This window comes from Phocoena phocoena, chromosome 16, assembly GCF_963924675.1.
Source record: "Phocoena phocoena chromosome 16, mPhoPho1.1, whole genome shotgun sequence".
In the NCBI taxonomy this organism is placed as follows: Eukaryota; Metazoa; Chordata; class Mammalia; order Artiodactyla; family Phocoenidae; genus Phocoena; species Phocoena phocoena.
Window position 1 is genome coordinate 28,565,018 of NC_089234.1, and position 17,876 is coordinate 28,582,893.

Below are 17,876 nucleotides of genomic sequence, written 5' to 3' on the forward strand. Positions count from 1 at the left end.
TCTGGAAATAAACCCAAAAAGGCTTATCAAGTGACTACTAATTGTTCTTATTTCTCTTTCACTTAAAGGCATTTTGGTTTTGGAGCTGAAAACCCCTTAAGAATGTGTTTCATGATTTTTCTTGTTGATTGTGAATAAAGACCTACTTCAATTATTTAGGTCATGTTAAAGTGCCGTAAGAAGACATTACAGATGGGCAGAAATTGGTATAATAAAATATTATATACAGGTTTTTTAATCTCATTTCAAGATTTAAACAAGTTTAAAATTATACATTTGACAGAATTAAAAGAACATGTCACCATCTGAGATGAAGATATTAATTCTAATTAAATGAAATGGTTTCCAAAAGCTCAGGGCATTATATCTTAGGTTATACTTTGGGAACAGTTTTATTTTACCAGGTACATAAGTAGATGCTTTTAAGACTGCAGTTTGGGACTTCCCTGGTAGCGCAGTGGTTAAGAATCAGCCTGCCAATGCAGGGGACATGGGTTAGATCCCTGGTCTGGGGAGATCCCACGTGCCACAACTACTGGGCCCACATGCCTAGAGCCCATGCTCCACAAGAGAAGCCACAGCAATGAGAAGCCTGCGCACCACTACAAAGGGTAGCCCCTGCTTGCCACAACTAGAGAAAGCCTACATGCAGCAACAAAGACCCAATGCAGCCAAGAAAAAAAAAGAGTGCAGTTTTGTCTAGTTTGTGAAAATAAACAGCAAAAAGAAGAGAAGGTTTTATATGACTAGTAGGTAGAGTTTACAAAATGGTGTAAAAATAATTGTTTAGGGGGATTATTTACATAATTTACAACATGTTCCTGTCAAGGTAATAAGGATATAATAGAAATGCATAAATGAAGGGAAAAAATGAGTGGCAGCGAGAAGATTTGTGCCCAAATAATATGGATTTACCATATCAAATAATATTTTTTTCCTGTGTCTGTTTCAACTTGAGTATGAAATGAACTGAAACTTCCTACTAGACAAGAACCAGTGAAGCTAAAGTAATTTGGGGGGATTTTTGCCTATGAGCCATAGATGACATGATGTTTGTTTCTTAGCCTGATCAAAATTAGTGATTTTCCTTGTTTTGCCTTTTTTTCTTTTAGAAATAAGATCCTTTAGGAGAAACAAACAAAAAAATTTAAAAAGGTGGTATGATTGCAGTAACTACCACCACCCGAAAAAAAAATGTGCAAAGGGAAACAGTTTATTGCTTAAAGGATGATGCAACTAACTAAAGTTCCAAAAGAAGATGCTCTTTCGGTCATCTGGCTACCTGGAGGTTTTTACACACCAGGGCAATGAAGTTATAACAAGATATAGGACTGGCAAAGGCACACTTGTCTTTTTCTTGTGTGGTACGCAGGCCTCTCACTGCTGTGGCCTCTCCCGTTGCGGAGCACAGGATCCGGACGCACAGGCTCAGTGGCCGTGGCTCACGGGCCCAGTCGCTCCACAGCATGTGGGATCTTCCAGGACCGGGGCACGAACTCGTGGCCCCTGCATCGGGAGGCGGACTTTCAACCACTGCGCCACCAGGGAAGCCCACACTTGTCTTTCATAAGGTGGGAGGACAGAGTGAGAAACGGGAGGAAGGAAAGGAGAACTGCTTCATCAGCTTTCTTAGGAAGATGAATTTTATGAAAGATACGGAAAATGAGGAACAGCAAATTGATTCCCTTAAACTGTTCCCCACATACCTGTTGGAAAGTCTTCCTGTACACATTCTCCAGTTTGAAACTGCTAAAATAATTCTATCTTCTTATCCCTTCAGCCCTTACTGACTGCCCCCTCTCTGAATTCCTACAGCTCTTATTGTCTATTCTTGATAATTTAGGAATCAATTTCTCTTTAAGTGACTGTAAAGAAATCAGTCTTATTTTCAAGTGTGGCTGCCAGAATCAACCCCATTCTATATTATACTCATACCTCATGTCTGGTCATGTACAATGGCAGTTCAGGGAAAAACGGTAATGTAAGCTGGAATAAGTAGTGGAACCTGTTTTAGACCTTCAAGATGAGATTTTTGTAAGAGAGAAATGCATTCTCGGGAAGAACGTATGCTGGTTAGGATATAAATCAGCTGCTGTAATAGAGATTCAGACTAACAGCAACTACCTAAACAAGTTCTCTCATGTACCAGAGCATGCATAGTCCAGAGGTACTACTGTAGTCCATAAGGTAGCAGGTTTCCTTTACCTTTTGCTCTGCTACCTGCTAAGGTAGAGGCCTTGTCCTCATGGCCAAAAATGGTTGACATTTTGGGTCTGTATGCTAGATGACAAGAAGGGAGAAAATGAGGAAAATACTCAAAGAGGACATAATCTTTCCTTTTAAAGGCAGAACCCAGATGTTTCATATCAATTACACTCACATCCCACTCACCAGAACTTAGTCACACAGACAATGCTAGCTGGAAGAGAAGCTGGGTAAAGTATAGACTTCTGCTGGGAAGCCACGGGACCAAGCTAAAACTTGCAATTTCTATTACTAAAGAAAATAACTGAGACAACATTGAGAGAACTAGTGGTCTCATAGATTAATACAGAAAAGAAAATGCCAGGAGACAGAAGGGAGAATGGGGAAAACAACTGTCCTAAGAATATAAGAAATTAAGATTCTACAGTGACCGACTGAGGAGTTGCAGGCGTGGGAAGCTATTCAGGGTTTATAAAGAATATCACTGGGCTTCCCTGGTGGTGCAATGGTTGAGAGTCCGCTTGCCGATTCAGGGGACACGAGGTCGTGCCCCGGTCTGGGAAGATCCCACAGGCCGCGGAGCGGCTGGGCCCGTGAGCCGTGGCCACTGAGCCTGCGCGTCCGGAGCCTGTGCTCCGCAACGGGAGAGGCCACAACAGTGAGAGGCCCACGTACCGCAAAAAAAAAAAATACCACCAAGACGGACTTCCCTGGTGGTCCAGTGGTTAAGACTCCATGCTCCCAATGCAGGGGACCCGGGTTCGATCCCTGGTCAGGGAACTAGATCCCGCACGCGGCAACAAAGATCCTGCGTGCCACATTAAGACCCGGCACAGCCAAATAAATAAATATTAAAAAAAAAGAATATCACCAAGGAAGTCGTTTCTTTGCTTGCTAATTTGTTTGTTTTCTAGGAGGGTTTAAGTGCTGGTGAGATGTAGGACAGAGTGTGTGTAGATGTGTTGAGAGGGTATATCAGATAGGATGGGTAAGGTCCTTATTATTTGAAGTGTGGTCCAGGGTCTCATAGCATCAGAATCACCTGAGAACTTGTCAGAAATGCAGAATCTTAGACCCCCACCGAGACCTACAGAATTATAATGTGGCATCTTTACAAATTCTTTAGGTGATTAATATCACATTAAAGTCTGAGAAGTGCTGTGCTAGATTATGTTATGGTATGGAATAATCCTAAAATCTGTATCTTAAAACCACAGAGATATATTTCTTACTCATGCTGAAAGTCCATCTGGGAGGAAGAGGTGGCAAATACGTGACTGCTTCATCATCCTCACCTGGGCCCCAGCCTGACGGTGCCTCTACCATCTGAACGTCACCAGTCAGGTGGCAAGAGAAGGTAATGTGTGGCTCTCATGCTTCGCTCACACTTCCTTGGTCAGACAAATCTCATGGCCATGCCTATCTTCAAGGAGGTGGGAAGAACAATTCTACCATGTCCCTGGAAGGAGAGGACTCAAAATACTGGTGAAGCCAGGAGATCCCAGAGGTAGGGTGGCCTTTCAAAGATTATCACAATATAGATGTAAAATTATCAGACACTGGGAGAGTATAATATCTATAGGAAGGAGAAGAAGAGCATGAACAACAACAGCAAAAACATTTCAGGATAATTAGTCTGAAGAGGTAGTCAAGGAAGACTCCCAGCTTTAGAGTCTGATTGATTGGGTAGAAATGAAAAATTGTGGAGGAATTGGTTGCAGTGGGGAGTGGAAAGGCTGAGTTTGGAACGGACATGCTAAATCAGAAATTAGGGTGGCTATTCACCCTCTGCCTATCTTTCCAACCCCCTACCGTGCTCCGGCCACACTGACCTTTCTGTTCCTTCATACACCAACCTTGTTCTCACCTTAGGATTGTTGTACCTACAGTTTCTTCTGGAATGCTCTTCTCTGGGTCTAACATGAGCTCCTGCCTGTCATTCAGAACTTAACCATAGTGTCACCTCCTCAGAAAGGCCTTTCCTGGTCATACAAGTGTAGCCACCCTGTCATACGTTATCACACCTCCTTACTACAGTTATCAGCATAGTACCTAGAGCTAACCGATAACCGATATTTTTATTCGTCTATCCCTCTCTCCCCATTAAAAAGTAAGCTCCATGAGGTCATAGACTCTGTCTACCCTGTATCACCAGCTTCAAGTACAGTGCCAAGCGAAGTTGGTACTCAATAAATACTTACTGAATATTCACACGGAAATTTCAGTTAACAGGTATGCAATAAGGGACATATAGATAGGGCTCCAATGAGGAAAAGAGATTTGGAGTAGTGAAGTTCTCTAAAGTATTAAAGATGAACAAGAAGCATTAAACCTTCAGGAATGTTCCCCCCTCAGTGGGCAGAGAAGCGTAGGAGACTCAGAAGTCTAAAGGGTAGAACAGAGTGTCTCCTGAAGCGAGGAAAAAGTTTCAGTGAGGGATGGGTCAATGGGGGGCAAGTGTTATCTTAGTCAAGAAAAATGGGAATAAGAAAAAGACCATTGGATTTGGAAAGGTCATTTGTGACCAATGAACAAAGGAGTAAAAATGTAGGGCTTAAGGAGAGAAAGGACTTGGCAGGTATAGCTCATTACTGGAGTAGGTTTGGCAATAAAGGGAATTAGTACTCCAGCAGGATTGAGTGGGTTTCTTTTTGTGAAACCTATGGTTCTTAACTTGAAGTGAATGGATCCCTAGGGGGTCCACGAGTCACTGTCAGGGACACTGCAAATTTAGAAATTATAGGCAAAATTTTGTGTGTGCGTGGGGGTAGGAGGTGGGGGGAAGAGGATTTGTAGTTTCATTATTTTCCAAAATGTCGAGACCCAGAGGTTAAATAGCCAGTGCTGAATAGGAAAAGTTAAAAAAAAACAAAAACGAAAAACGGAGACCCATAAAAGGGCTAAGCTTTAGGGAGAAAAAGAAAAACCTCTTTCTTATCTAAGGAAAAGCTAGAAACAGATTTTTAAAAGTTCACAATTACATCATCATCTCAGTAAAAGAGGGAGTAAAGACAGATCTGGAAACACTGGGGAGACTTGTGCAAACACGCTCCAGTTAAGGGAGACTGAAGAAGCCGGGAAGACGGAGTGGGGAAAGCCTGTGTTCCTCAACCGAGCCCGCGGCCCTAGCAAAGCACCATCTGTGCAACGTCACCGCCCAGGAGGTGGTGCTCAAGGCTGGGAACTGCTGGTATTGTTCTTTAATCAGTAAGCGCCCCTCTGAGACCCCAGCCGAAGCGCCTGGGATCGAGAGCAGTCTTACCACAAAAAGCATCATCACCGGGCAGGGGAGCTCATCAGTGAGTCAGCTCAGGGACAAGCTGTGCGTCCGACAAGCTTCCCCAAATTTGCCGTACTTTCCTGCTGTGTTTGGGCAGCTGCCTCCTGCCCAGCCTCCCCACCTGTCGTCGTCTCTGAATCGTCCCGCCCCGTTTCGACATCTCCCTTCCCCGTCTCCAGCTCTCGGCCTGGCGCAGGGCCAAGCGACAGTATGCCCCCGGAGAACTCATTCACTCAACAACTGCGGGGTTTGCTTGGCGACTCCGGGGCAAGCCCAGTGCCGGGCGCTAGGGCCTGAGGAGCATCAGGCCCTAAGGAGTCCGCCCGCGCGCAGCACGGAGGGGTCAATTATCCCGACCTGACCGGAGTTTAACGGGCCTCCTCCTGCATGTCGCAACAGCTTTCCCGACATGCCGGCGGGCCTCGCCAGGGGATGCCCGGCCCCGGCCCGCTCCACCCAACGCCAGTCCGAGATCCCGCGGGAACAGAGTTCTCGGGCCAAGGCCACCCACCAGCACACGACCCGCGAGTCCCGGGATTCGGGGTGCGCGCTCTAGAAGGGGCCTAACTGCATCCGTCAGCGGTTTGACCTTGAAGGCCAGGCACCGCCCTCCCCTCCTCCCCCGACACGATCCAGCCTGCAGCACCCGCAGCTCTACTGGCGCCACTCAGGGCCCGAAATTCCCCCTCGAAGCCCCTGGGCGCTTCGCTCTCTTCCTGTAGCCAATCGGATCCCGACATAAAACTGGCCAATGCCCGCGCTCAAAGTATCAAGAGTCGTTGAGCCTATCAAAGTTCAGCCTTAAGTCTCTCCCGCCCTCCAGAAAAGTCGGAGGGCGGGTTGATCTTACATGTTGGCCAATCAAGTAGCCAATAAACAAGAAGCTTCCAAGATCAAAGGGGAAGGGGTGGGATCTAAGCTGTCTCAACGCCGCGGGGCGGAGGAATGACAGGCAACTTCACTAATACCACAGACCTATATTTTCTACGTAAGCTGGGGGCGGGGCTATATTGACGGCTGCACCAATGGCTGACTGAGGGGCGTGTCCTCGGGGCCAAGCGGGAGCCCGAGGCCCCGGGCTCTCTGGGCCGCGCCTGAGGCAGACGCAACGGGGCTGGGGGGCGGCGACGGCAGCGACGGCGGCGGCGGCGGGGGTGGGCGCTGCAGCTGGCCCGGGTGGATGGAGTTGGAGGGGCGGGGTGCTGGCGGTGTGGCGGGGGGGCCGGCGGCTGGGCCGGGGCGGAGCCCCGGGGAGTCGGCGCTGCTGGACGGGTGGCTGCAGCGGGGCGTGGGCCGGGGGGCCAGCGGCGGGGAGGCCGGGGCCTGCAGGCCCCCGGTACGGCAGGATCCGGACTCCGGCCCGGACTACGAGGCGCTGCCGGCTGGAGCCACTGTCACCACGCACATGGTGGCAGGCGCCGTGGCAGGGATCCTGGAGCACTGCGTGATGTACCCCATCGACTGCGTCAAGGTGAGACCTGGCCCTGCTCCGAACTTCACCTGGGGCTGACCCGACCCCTGGGTCATGCCCGGAGCCAGGATCCCAGCCGAGAGCCGGAGCCGACCAAAGTCCCTTTCTGGCTCCTGCCACCACAATTTGAAGCACACACCTATGCAAGAAAGGTCCCGGCCGGGAACTGATCCCAGTCAGAAGCCAGGACCAATTTCTCACCGTCAGTGAGATCTAAATTGGGACTCTGGAAAGAAAATCTGTCAGCCGGAACCCTGGATCCCAACTGGGACTAAATAGGAATAGGGTGGGATGGGAAGGGAACAGGTAAGTGCTACTAACTTGATTAAGGTAAAGCTTACTGAACATCCTCAATAGGATCTTAATGGCTAGAGATGTTCTCTGGCCAGTGCTTTCACAAGCTCCTTGCTGTGTTTTCCCTTAAAAGTGATGGGGCAGGAACCAGAATCTGGGATCTCTCAGCTAGAGGAAGTATTTACTTATTAAATCTTAACCCATGAGTGATTGGAAATCATTGTGCAGTCAGAATTCAGAGTTCCTGACTGGAAATAATATGGGAAAGACCATGTTCAGGAAAAAGTTTCGGTTTCTCTGTGCAGCAAGCGTGATACTCCACCTATTTCCTGAACATGAAAATTGAGCTGGGATTGGGATTGTGTATATGCAGGGAGCACATCAGCCCTCCAAGGAGAGATGGACCTCATAGTGTATTTCTTTAGCCACTTGAAGTTGACAAAAAGGGAAAAGTTGTCTAGAAGGGAAGCATGACAATACTGGAAAGTAGATGTTACTGTGAAGAAAATAAAATGGGATCAACAAGAGGGCATGATTCGTGTGAAAGTAAAACTAATTTCAGCCACACCAAGCAGGCTGATGAGTGGGTACACATCTTCATGTTTCTGAAGAAAGCTGGGTGACGAGGGGAACACATTGTTCTTTACAGTTCTTATTCTTGTGCATTAGCAAAGGAACAACCAAGGGGACTGTTGAAATAAATATAATGACAGACTGGTTCCTCCTTTACATGTTAAGGGTAATATAGTTAAACAATATCCTCACAGCTCTTGGATGTATGCTTTCTTCTCAAATTAGGAAAAAGTTACATATTCAGGAGGAGAATATCTACTTGGAAGATGCAAAGTCTTTCTTTTCTGCTCCCTGGTTCCAGTACCGTTTCATGTTTTCATTAGTAAGGTGGATGAGGAAATGGAGAAAGTGCTCCTTAAGCCTTGTGAATGACACCGAGTTGGTAGGAGTATCCTAGCACATTGCAAGGTAACTCCTACCAAGGTTCATACCCTTGAAACTGTGGTAAATGCACTTGGCTAAAATGGATATTAGAATTTTATTTTATTTTTTTAAGATTTTTTTTTTTGATGTAGACCGTTTTTAAATTCCTTACTGAATTTGTTACAATATCGCACCTGTTTTATGTTTTGGTTTTTTGGCCCCGAGGCATGTGGGATCTTAGCTCGCCGACCAGGGATTGAACCTGCACCCCCTGCATTGGAAGGCCAAGTCTTAACCACTGGACCGCCAGGGAAGTCCCTAGAATTTTAAATACGCATGTCAATTGTGAGGAATAGAAATAAATAGTAAAAATCCATGAGAGAGAAGTAAGAGGATGGCTAATGCTCTAACAATATTGAAATGTCATACATATAAGTACAAATAAAAAAGGTTCAGACATGGATGTAACAGAGTCTAGGTTGAATGACTGAGTCGTTAATGCTGTATATCCAACTGTGAGTCGTTAATGCTGTATATCCAAAAGTTAACATGATCTAACTGCAAAGTAACCTCACTATACTTGGACTGTGAGTAAAGTCCAAGATAGTCTAGGGTGCTGTCTTTCAGGATGGGTATCAAATGAAAACTAGATCAAGGAGAGTAATGAAAATTATTGAATGGCTTGAAAAGTACAATGTAATAATGTGACTGACTTAGAAATATTACCTCAGCTTATCAATTTAAATGTTGTCCCACTACCTTAGGAGACTATCTCCTTACTCCATATATTTACATAATGCTAATGTTGTTGTGAACATTTTATAACTTACTCTGTTAGAAATGCCTCTAGAATACTTGGCTACATATCCTTAAATGGGGCAAGTGTTTGTCCTGTGACAAGACAGAGTTGATGTTTTAGCAGTTGAGACCATTCAGAATCAAATATGGCAGTTCAGGTGGGAGATCAAAATGGGTAATGATGATTGGGGTCAAAGATAAGGTAGGACTGGAAAAAGCAAGGAGACTGATTTACTCCTGAGGTTGATAAACCCACTGAGGGAACATTTTGGAAAGAGGAGTTCCAGAAATGTTTTGCATAACTGCAGCAGCATTGCTGGAATAAGTCGCTTGTAGCCTTCCAAGATAACTGTTTTGAAGAACAGTTCTTATTCATTTGCATAAGCTTTGGAATTTTTGTTTTTAAAAGATTACTAATACAACATTACAGTCATGCCTCAAAGCACTACATTAAAGAAATAATTATTTCATCTGGAGGAAAAAATGCTCAGGAATCTTCAAAAACACAAAAGCGTGTTTTAGAAGAATCATTTTCATTTGCCATTAATGCTGGGATTTAAATGATTAGAGGGAAAAAGTAGGTGACCCTATCAAGATTTAGTGTCAGTAAACACTGTTTACAGTAGACACTGTGTGCAGGCATGAAAGTAAAATTCAAATCTCTTCATTCAGAAAGGGCTTTGCAGTTCACTTGTCCTTGCGTAGCTGTTCTTCCTCTTCCACCATAAATAGGCGGTGGAGAGGAAGAGCAGCCCAACACACCCTAAGACTAGAGGCAGGTATCTGTGTTGGAGCCTAAAGGTCAACCACAGTGTTTGCAAGTGAAAGCTGATAGTGACTCTTGGCATGCAAGCCTGTGCACCCCCAAACCGCTTATCAGGGTCAAGTCGACTTAAAATATCCTTGGGAAGGACCATGGGAAGTCAGCATAGCCTTGCTAGGCTATAGTTAGTCAACCAGTGATTTTCATGGTCATAATAGGGAGGTTTGGGAGCCCAAGTGAATCCCAGTATTCCTTTTCTGGGCTTCAGAGACAAGCACCAGACTTTATCTAAAGGGATAGGTTCTACAGCGTAAAGCAGTCAAAACTCTTCACAAAATCATCTGGCTAAGCACCTGTCACCAAGGTGCTGCTTTTTGGCTTTGTAGTCGTGAAGCAAATAATCTACTTATATAATAAGTTAAGGAGGGAAAGAACAAAGGGAAGTAAATCTTTTCCAAACTCCAGATGTAAATGGTTATCTATATACATTCACCAGTGGACAGCTGGGAAATGGAAACATTGGCTTATCTGATTTTCTTATATCTAATAATGAGTATTCAGTAAATGGCAATTGCTCATGTTTGTCAAGCACTATGTGATGTGCCTTAACATTTACTGATTTAATCACTGGAACAACTTCATGAAGTAGATACCATTTTCATTATTTTATAGATGAAGAAAACAGGCAAGTAACTTGCCCAAGGTCACATAGTTAGTGGCAGAGTCATGATTTAAACCCAGTCTGACTCCCAAGCCTTCCATACAGGCTCCCAAAAGCAGATTTCCAGAACCAAGCACGGCACAGAATTTCACAATTGTGCTCCTTCCTAAACATGACCTTTAGATGAACAGCTGGACATATAAATCATAGACACAGAGGAACTTTAAAATGAAAACAAAAAATACAAAATCAATCCTGATTTGTTAGTGGTTAAAGACCAGTTAGTTGCCCATGCATATTTGCAAAATGACTTATACACGAGACAACACTGCCGTGATCTGTAAATTCTGAGATATGAACTAATATTTCTCAGAAACATAGTTGAATACAATAAAAAGCCTTATATTTCTAGCACCACATAAATTAGCAATGGCTTTTACTTGCCTTAACTCTGAATCTCCACAACAGCACTCTGAGTCAGCCATTCTTAGTCTCATGTTACAGATGACATTGCTGAAGCTCAGAGGTTAAGTGACATACCCAAGACCACATAGCTAGCAAATCTGGGTCTCCCACTCAGCCTTTCTGACTCAAATGTGACTTGTCTTACCAAACTACTTACCTGTTTGGCTTTTTTTTTTTTTTTTTTTTTTTTTTTTGCGGTACACGGGCCTCTCACTATTGTGGCCTCTCCCGTTGCGGAGCACAGGCTCCGGACGCACAGGCTCAGCGGCCATGGCTCACGGGCCCAGCCGCTCTGCGGCATGTAGGATCTTCCCAGACCGGGGCACGAACCCGCATCCCCTGCATCAGCAGGCGGACTCTCAACCACTGCGCCACCAGGGAAGCCCCGTTTGGCTTTTCTTCAAAGTCGGGCAGTGGTTTTTTTTTATGTTGAAGACTATTCACTAATTCTTACTTAGAGATTTCATCTTTAAGAGGTTTTCATCTTTCTGTGAGAGAGATTTATTGGCCCACAAATTTGGGGAGCCATATTTGTATATTTGGTGTGGCTTATGCCTGGGTCCTCTCCATGAGGGTGTATTTTCATTGAGTTAGAATTGTGAGTTAGATTTAGACGTGTGTGTAAAATTTTCATTGTAACTTACACACAGTCCAGGTTTCTCTTGTGGGTAAACGGTTCCAGGACTCTGAGGCCAGACCTTTAAGACTAGTTACCCAAATATGCTATTGACTCCAGCAGAACAGTGCATTTTCTAAACATTCCCCCAATACAAGATTAGTTAGTTGTTTTTTTTAAAATTCAATTATTTATTTTTGGCTGTATTGGGTCTTCATTGCTGTGCGCGGGCTTTCTCTAGTTGTGGTGAGCAGGGGCTACTCTTCATTGTGGTGTGCAGGCTTCTCATTGCGGTGGCTTCTCGTTGCAGAGCACGGGCTCTAGGTGTGCAGGCTCTAGAGCGCAGGCTCAGTAGTTGTGGTGCACGGGCTTAGTTGCTCCACAGCATGTGGGATCTGCCCGGACCAGGGCTCGAACCCGCGTCTCCTCATTGGCAGGCAGATTCTTAACCACTGCACTACCAGGGAAGTCCCTTTTTTTTTTTAATTGAGAAGTAGAAAAGAATGTGTCACATTGTGATAAATGATATTGTATATTTCTGATTGAACTTCAGTAATCTTTTAGGCTACCAGTTCTTTGTTGGTAGCAGGAAGGAGAAAATAACTAGAGGAATGTGGATTGCTTGCAGCTAACCAGGATTTGTTAATCTGGTTAGTTCGTTTTTTCCCATGCTTTGGAGAAGAGGCATTACTCTTGGATTTCAGATGGCCAACAGGAAGGTTCAAGCTTTTAAATCCAGATTGAATCAGTGACAGGAATGAAGTAGGAATTTAAACTGTACTTGGGCGTTAGTTGCCCCTGTTGGCTCACTAATGGCCTTTTTGAACTGGTGCAGAGCTAAGCTAAGATTCATTCATTCATTCATTCATTCATTCAACAAACAAATCTTGAGTGCCTACTGTGGTCCAGGCACTGGACATTGATTTTTTTTTTTTTAGTATTTAATCAATTAATTAATTAATTATTTTGGCTGCATCGGGTCTTAGTTGTGGCACATGGGATCTTTTTGTTGCAGCACAAGCTCTTTGTTGCCATGCGCAGGCTTCTCTCTAGTTGTGGCGTGCGGGTTTTCTCTCTCTAGTTGTGGTGCGCAGGCTCCAGGGCATGTGGGCTCTATAGTTGTGGTGCGCGGGGTCCAGAGCACATGGGCTCTTTAGTTTGTGGCACACGGGTGCTCTAGTTGAGGCGCGTGGGCTCAGTTGCCCTGCGGCATGTGGGATCTTAGTTCCTTGACCAGGGATCAAACCTGCGTCCCCTGCATTGGAAGGCGGATTCTTTACCACTGGACCACCAGGGAAGTCCCTGGACATTGATTTTATACTATCTGGTAGTCTCCATGCCACCCTAACCTTGAAATAGATCAACAGACAAGAGATCTGCATTGGAGACTCATCCTTCGGAGAAGGTCTGTGATTTGGGAAGTATTTCAAGTGAGATTAATTTCCCAAATTTCAGTATCTACCATATACATTCATTCCAGTCACTGAATCCTCTAGAGATTCCAAGGGTTATGTTTCACTGAGACTAATTTTATTCATTGATGCCAGTTTGGGGATTCAGTCAGTTTAGATTAGAAATCTGGAATCTCCCTCAGTTTTAGAGAATAGATTGGTTTCCACCTTCATAGTTTGAGGGTAAACTTTCTTTTCCAGGAAATTAGAGCAGCATCTATTAGGAATACTACTTCTGCCAAAATTTTAACTTACAGGCCCAGCTGCCAATGCCAAATAGTCTGAAGAAGCCAGATTATCATCAAGGTTATATCGAAGGATGAGCTGTCATCTCATTAGTCAGTGTAGTATGTGGCCAGGAAGCAGGCCCAGGATCAGTCTTCAGAAATAATAAAGTATGTTGTAGACAGTAAATAGTTGACTTTAGAATCCACTTGTAAAGAACTCTTAGCCTGAGTTTATTAAGACACAAAAGCAACTTCTCCTGAAACACAGGCTTAATATTTGTTGCTGGGTTCAAGAACGCTTACCAAGGGGCGATTTTTTGAGGGAACATAATGGTGTTCCACTCGTAGGGTCGTAGGTGACCAGAAAAAGAAAGGTCCAGCCGAGGCTTGGAAAGACTGCACATAGATTTGGAAGGCAGTAAAACTGGATGCCAGGTATCACTTCTACCTATTGGCGTGATTTCACGTAGGTCTGCCCAGTGCCCAAGCCTGAGTATTGAGATTGGGTGCGCAGTCAGCATCACTGACATTGCACTTCTCCCTTCTGTACTTTCAGACTCGGATGCAGAGCCTACAGCCTGATCCAGCTGCCCGCTATCGCAACGTGTTGGAGGCCCTCTGGAGGATTATAAGAACGGAGGGGCTGTGGAGGCCCATGCGAGGCCTGAACGTCACAGCAACTGGCGCAGGGCCCGCCCACGCGCTCTATTTTGCCTGCTATGAAAAGTTAAAAAAGACACTGAGTGATGTAATCCACCCTGGGGGCAATAGCCATATTGCCAATGGTATTGAGCCTTCCTGTGCTGGTTCTCCCACTTTCCCAACTCTTTGGGCTTTGCTGTTGTCAGTGCTTTCCAGTCTCAGCATGATTTGAAGCTGAAGCTTTGGGCTGGAGTAGGCCAGATTATAGGGGAGGGACTTCCAAACCTGATGTTCTCAGACAGTGGGCTGCGTCAACCCCACCTCTTCTTTGGGGCATCTCAACAAAGGGTTACAATATCCTCCCTTAAGTACCAGCTTGACCCTTTCCTCTCATTCTCTCCCTGGTATCAGCTTCTGATGCCCTGGTAATGTGGAGACACACACTGAACTGCCCCCGTTGTGTATTTCTTGGTAGTTGGGTGGTATCCCGCTCCTCGGGGCAGGGTTGGAGGTAACCCAGCCACCCAAGGAAGACATCAGTGGAGCTTCAGCTCTTCGCCTCACCTTTTCAGGATCCCAGCTGCCCACAGGCAGTTTGTATCATGGAGGACATGACAAGCCCTCAACAAGTGAATGGTGCTGGGGCCGGGGGGCTTCTGTACAAAGAAACCAGAGGGTTGGAGGTTGTGTGGAAGTAATGGAAGGGATGGCAGCCTGGAAAAAACCAAAGTGAAAGTGGAGAGGAGAGGGTGAGGGATACGGTAGTTCAGGACCTGAGGGAAAGGTCTAGACGGACAGATGTTAGGATTTGGAGACTGGGGTTGGGCAGCATACGGCAGCAGGATAGAAGGTGAGATTCTGTGGTGGAGATCTAACCACCTGCCCCTCGTGCTCTCCCGCCACTGGAAGCAGGCGATGTGCTGGCATCCCTTGGCCACAGTGTACCTGCTTCCTGTCTGGAGCATGAACTGCATTTATTCTCAGAGCCATCTTTGTTGAAAAAAGTCTGAGCTGTTTCTCAGACTCTTCCTGGCCTTCCTGTCGTAGCTGTGGAAGGTAGATTGATGGCGTTACTAAGTTAGAGGGAACAAGTATCTTCATTTCTCTGAACAGGCATTTAGAAGCAGTGGGTTCCATCTTTTAAACTGGCTCTTAACATTCCCTCTCCCTGCTGTGGTTTATCACAGCTACGCCCCTTCACTCTGGGTCCTCCATGAGTCAGTCACCCTTTCCTGGCCTTACATGTGGCAGTTGTTTTTTCCTTTGCAGGAGCGGCCGGGTGTGTGGCAACATTACTTCATGATGCAGCCATGAATCCAGCAGAAGGTAATGATTCCTCACCCTTTCCCTCTATGGGCAGCTGCACTACATCTCTGGGCTTTTTCTTTATTTTTGGTTTGCAGGAGAAAGCCAGGGAGCACGCCATCAGTTTTGGTGGGAAATCCTGGCGTGTTACATTGTCTTACCACTAGAGGGCACTCCCTCCATGTTGTCCGTGCTTAGGAGGATTCCCTTAGACAGGAAGCATATTCAGTGAGATTTATTCACCTGGGGTTTCCCTGGAAAAAGGTATGGCTCTGTGTGGCCTATTCCTGGGCCTTCCTGGAAGTCCGCTTTATAGTGGATTTGATGTAAAAAATTTAGCAGATTATTTTACTTTTCTTCAAAAAGGTGAAGATGGATTCTGACATTTGAAAATACTGCCTATCTTGTTGGAATGAAGAATGGTTGAGATAGGAATGAAAGGTACATTGGTAGAGCTCAGTCCCTGCCAGATTATTATTATTACTGCTGCTTGGATCTTGGCTTTTCAGTTGGAGAATGAGGTACCCAAACAAATATGAAAGGATAGCACAGTTGCCAGGTTCCTTAAAGTTCCAGTTCTTTACCTGTCTGGGCAAGGCCATGGCAAGGAAAGAGCCAAAGCTAAACTGAAGATTATACCTGAGCTTATACATGTATCTACTTGAGGGGGTAGGAGATGTCTGGAAACTAAAGCCGTACGCTTCTTGACTAAGAATTTTGTTTTTGGTAGCCCTTTCCTCTTCCTGTGGAAGGATGAGATCCTCATGTTGTAAGAGTTCAGTGTTCTGTGTACCTGAGGACTGGGATTGTTAGGGCTATGTGTTCATTATTATGTTCACTGCCACTGAATCACTTCTTGTCTTAAGAGTTACAAAAGGGTACGATGGTAACAATAATAGGTAGGTACTTATTTCAAGGAAACCCTCTGGAGTCTAAACTGTAGATATATCCTATATGTTAATTGGCTGGTATTAAAGAAATCCTACTAGAATTCGGTCCATTATTTTTTAGCCCTTTATCACCCTCTCCTATCCCCTCCTCTCAAAAAAGGGAAACCTTCACTAATCAGACTGACAATTCACTCATACTTTTTTCTCTCTCCAATCCATTGGCTGATCTACTGACTTGGGACTCCGAATCTGGACACTCCTGCTCACCGGTTGATTGCTGTCACCGTTCCCTTCTTCTCATTGATGGCACCGCCAGTGGTGAAGCAGAGGATGCAAATGTACAACTCACCATACCACCGGGTGACAGACTGTGTACGGGCAGTGTGGCAAAATGAAGGGGCCGGGGCCTTTTACCGCAGCTACACCACGCAGCTAACCATGAACGTTCCCTTCCAAGCCATTCATTTCATGACCTATGAATTCCTGCAGGAGCACTTTAACCCCCAGAGACGGTACAACCCCAGCTCCCATGTCCTCTCCGGAGCCTGTGCAGGAGCTGTAGCTGCCGCTGCCACAACCCCACTGGACGTTTGCAAAACACTGCTCAACACCCAGGAATCCCTGGCTTTGAACTCAAACATTACAGGACACATCACAGGCATGGCTAGTGCCTTCAGGACGGTGTATCAAGTCGGCGGGGTGACCGCCTACTTCCGAGGGGTGCAGGCGAGAGTAATTTACCAGATCCCCTCCACAGCCATCGCATGGTCTGTGTATGAGTTCTTCAAATACCTAATCACTAAACGGCAAGAAGAGTGGAGGGCAGCCAAGTGAAGCGGCACTCAGTGGAGCCAGGGTTCGGCCAGCACTGCTGCTCTGCCCACTCCAGCCATGTTCTCTGTCTCCCGGCACACTCCAGCCTCGAGCGGGGTGGGAAGGAAGGCAGAGGGCTCTCTCCCCCAGGCTCTTGGTGTTTTGGCTGACACCAGTTCCTGCCGCCCTCCGTCGTCGCCGCCTTTCCTTCCGGGCCCTAAGCAAGTGCAGCAAGTCACAGCACAGCATCTCTGACACTCTCTCCTTCCTGGGCCTCGTGACCTGCTCTAGACTGTTACAGAGGGATTCCCCTGGTTCCTAATAAAAGCCTTTAAATTAAACGGTTTCATTGGGTTTGTCTTGCCAAAGGGGAAGTGAAATGCTGTCAACTGTTCTTGACTAAGCGTAAATCAAGGGGCCCACGGGGAAGGTTTATTGCGTATGTCTGTAGTTTTTGTTTCTGCTGTTTTCATGGTGATTTAAGACTTTGGGGCCCTACTCCCCCTTATTTAGTAATAGGCTCCAAGGAGTCTCCCTGATGGCAGGAACGATGGGCCTTTGGCAGATCCCAGCTAAACAGGTGCTCTTGACCCCCACTTTTGCCTTTTCCCTAGGGCAGTGGCGTGGCACAGAAGAGGGAGATCTCTCTGCTCTAATTCTCAGCTCTGCCTGCAGCAGTAAAACTTCCCACATGGCACTTGGTTTTCTAATGCAGTTGTAAAGCTAAGATTAGCGCAGCTGCAAGTCCTGACGATGCTGTGGTAAATAATAACAGTGCCTCTCATTTTATTTTAAGGCTTTTACAAAGTACTTTCATATACGTGATCTCCTTTGGTTCTCACAAAATCCGAAGTAGGCAGTGCAGGTGTCATCTCTATTTTACAGGTAAGGAAAGCTCAGAGAGGCCGTGACTGGCTCAAGGTCTCACAGTAAATACAGAACTGGGACCCCGACCCAGATCTTTTGTCCCCAGAAGTGAATCTAATTGTGCCTTCCTGCAGATAGGAAATGAGCGGAGGGCATGTACTCCACCTGCCATCTGAAGGAGCTCCCTGCCGA

At 45.9% G+C, this 17,876-nt stretch overlaps 1 protein-coding gene across 1 annotated transcript; it reads left to right on the forward strand.

The window, feature by feature from the left end:
• Positions 1 to 6,599: 6,599 nt before the first annotated feature.
• SLC25A28 (solute carrier family 25 member 28) lies at positions 6,600 to 17,158 on the forward strand. The gene is made up of 4 exons (XM_065894294.1): positions 6,600 to 6,956; positions 13,724 to 13,952; positions 15,079 to 15,135; positions 16,321 to 17,158. The coding sequence occupies exons 1-4, from the start codon at positions 6,666 to 6,668 to the stop codon at positions 16,836 to 16,838; spliced, it is 1,095 nt and encodes a 364-aa protein (XP_065750366.1). The 5' UTR covers positions 6,600 to 6,665; the 3' UTR covers positions 16,839 to 17,158.
• Positions 17,159 to 17,876: the final 718 nt, after the last annotated feature.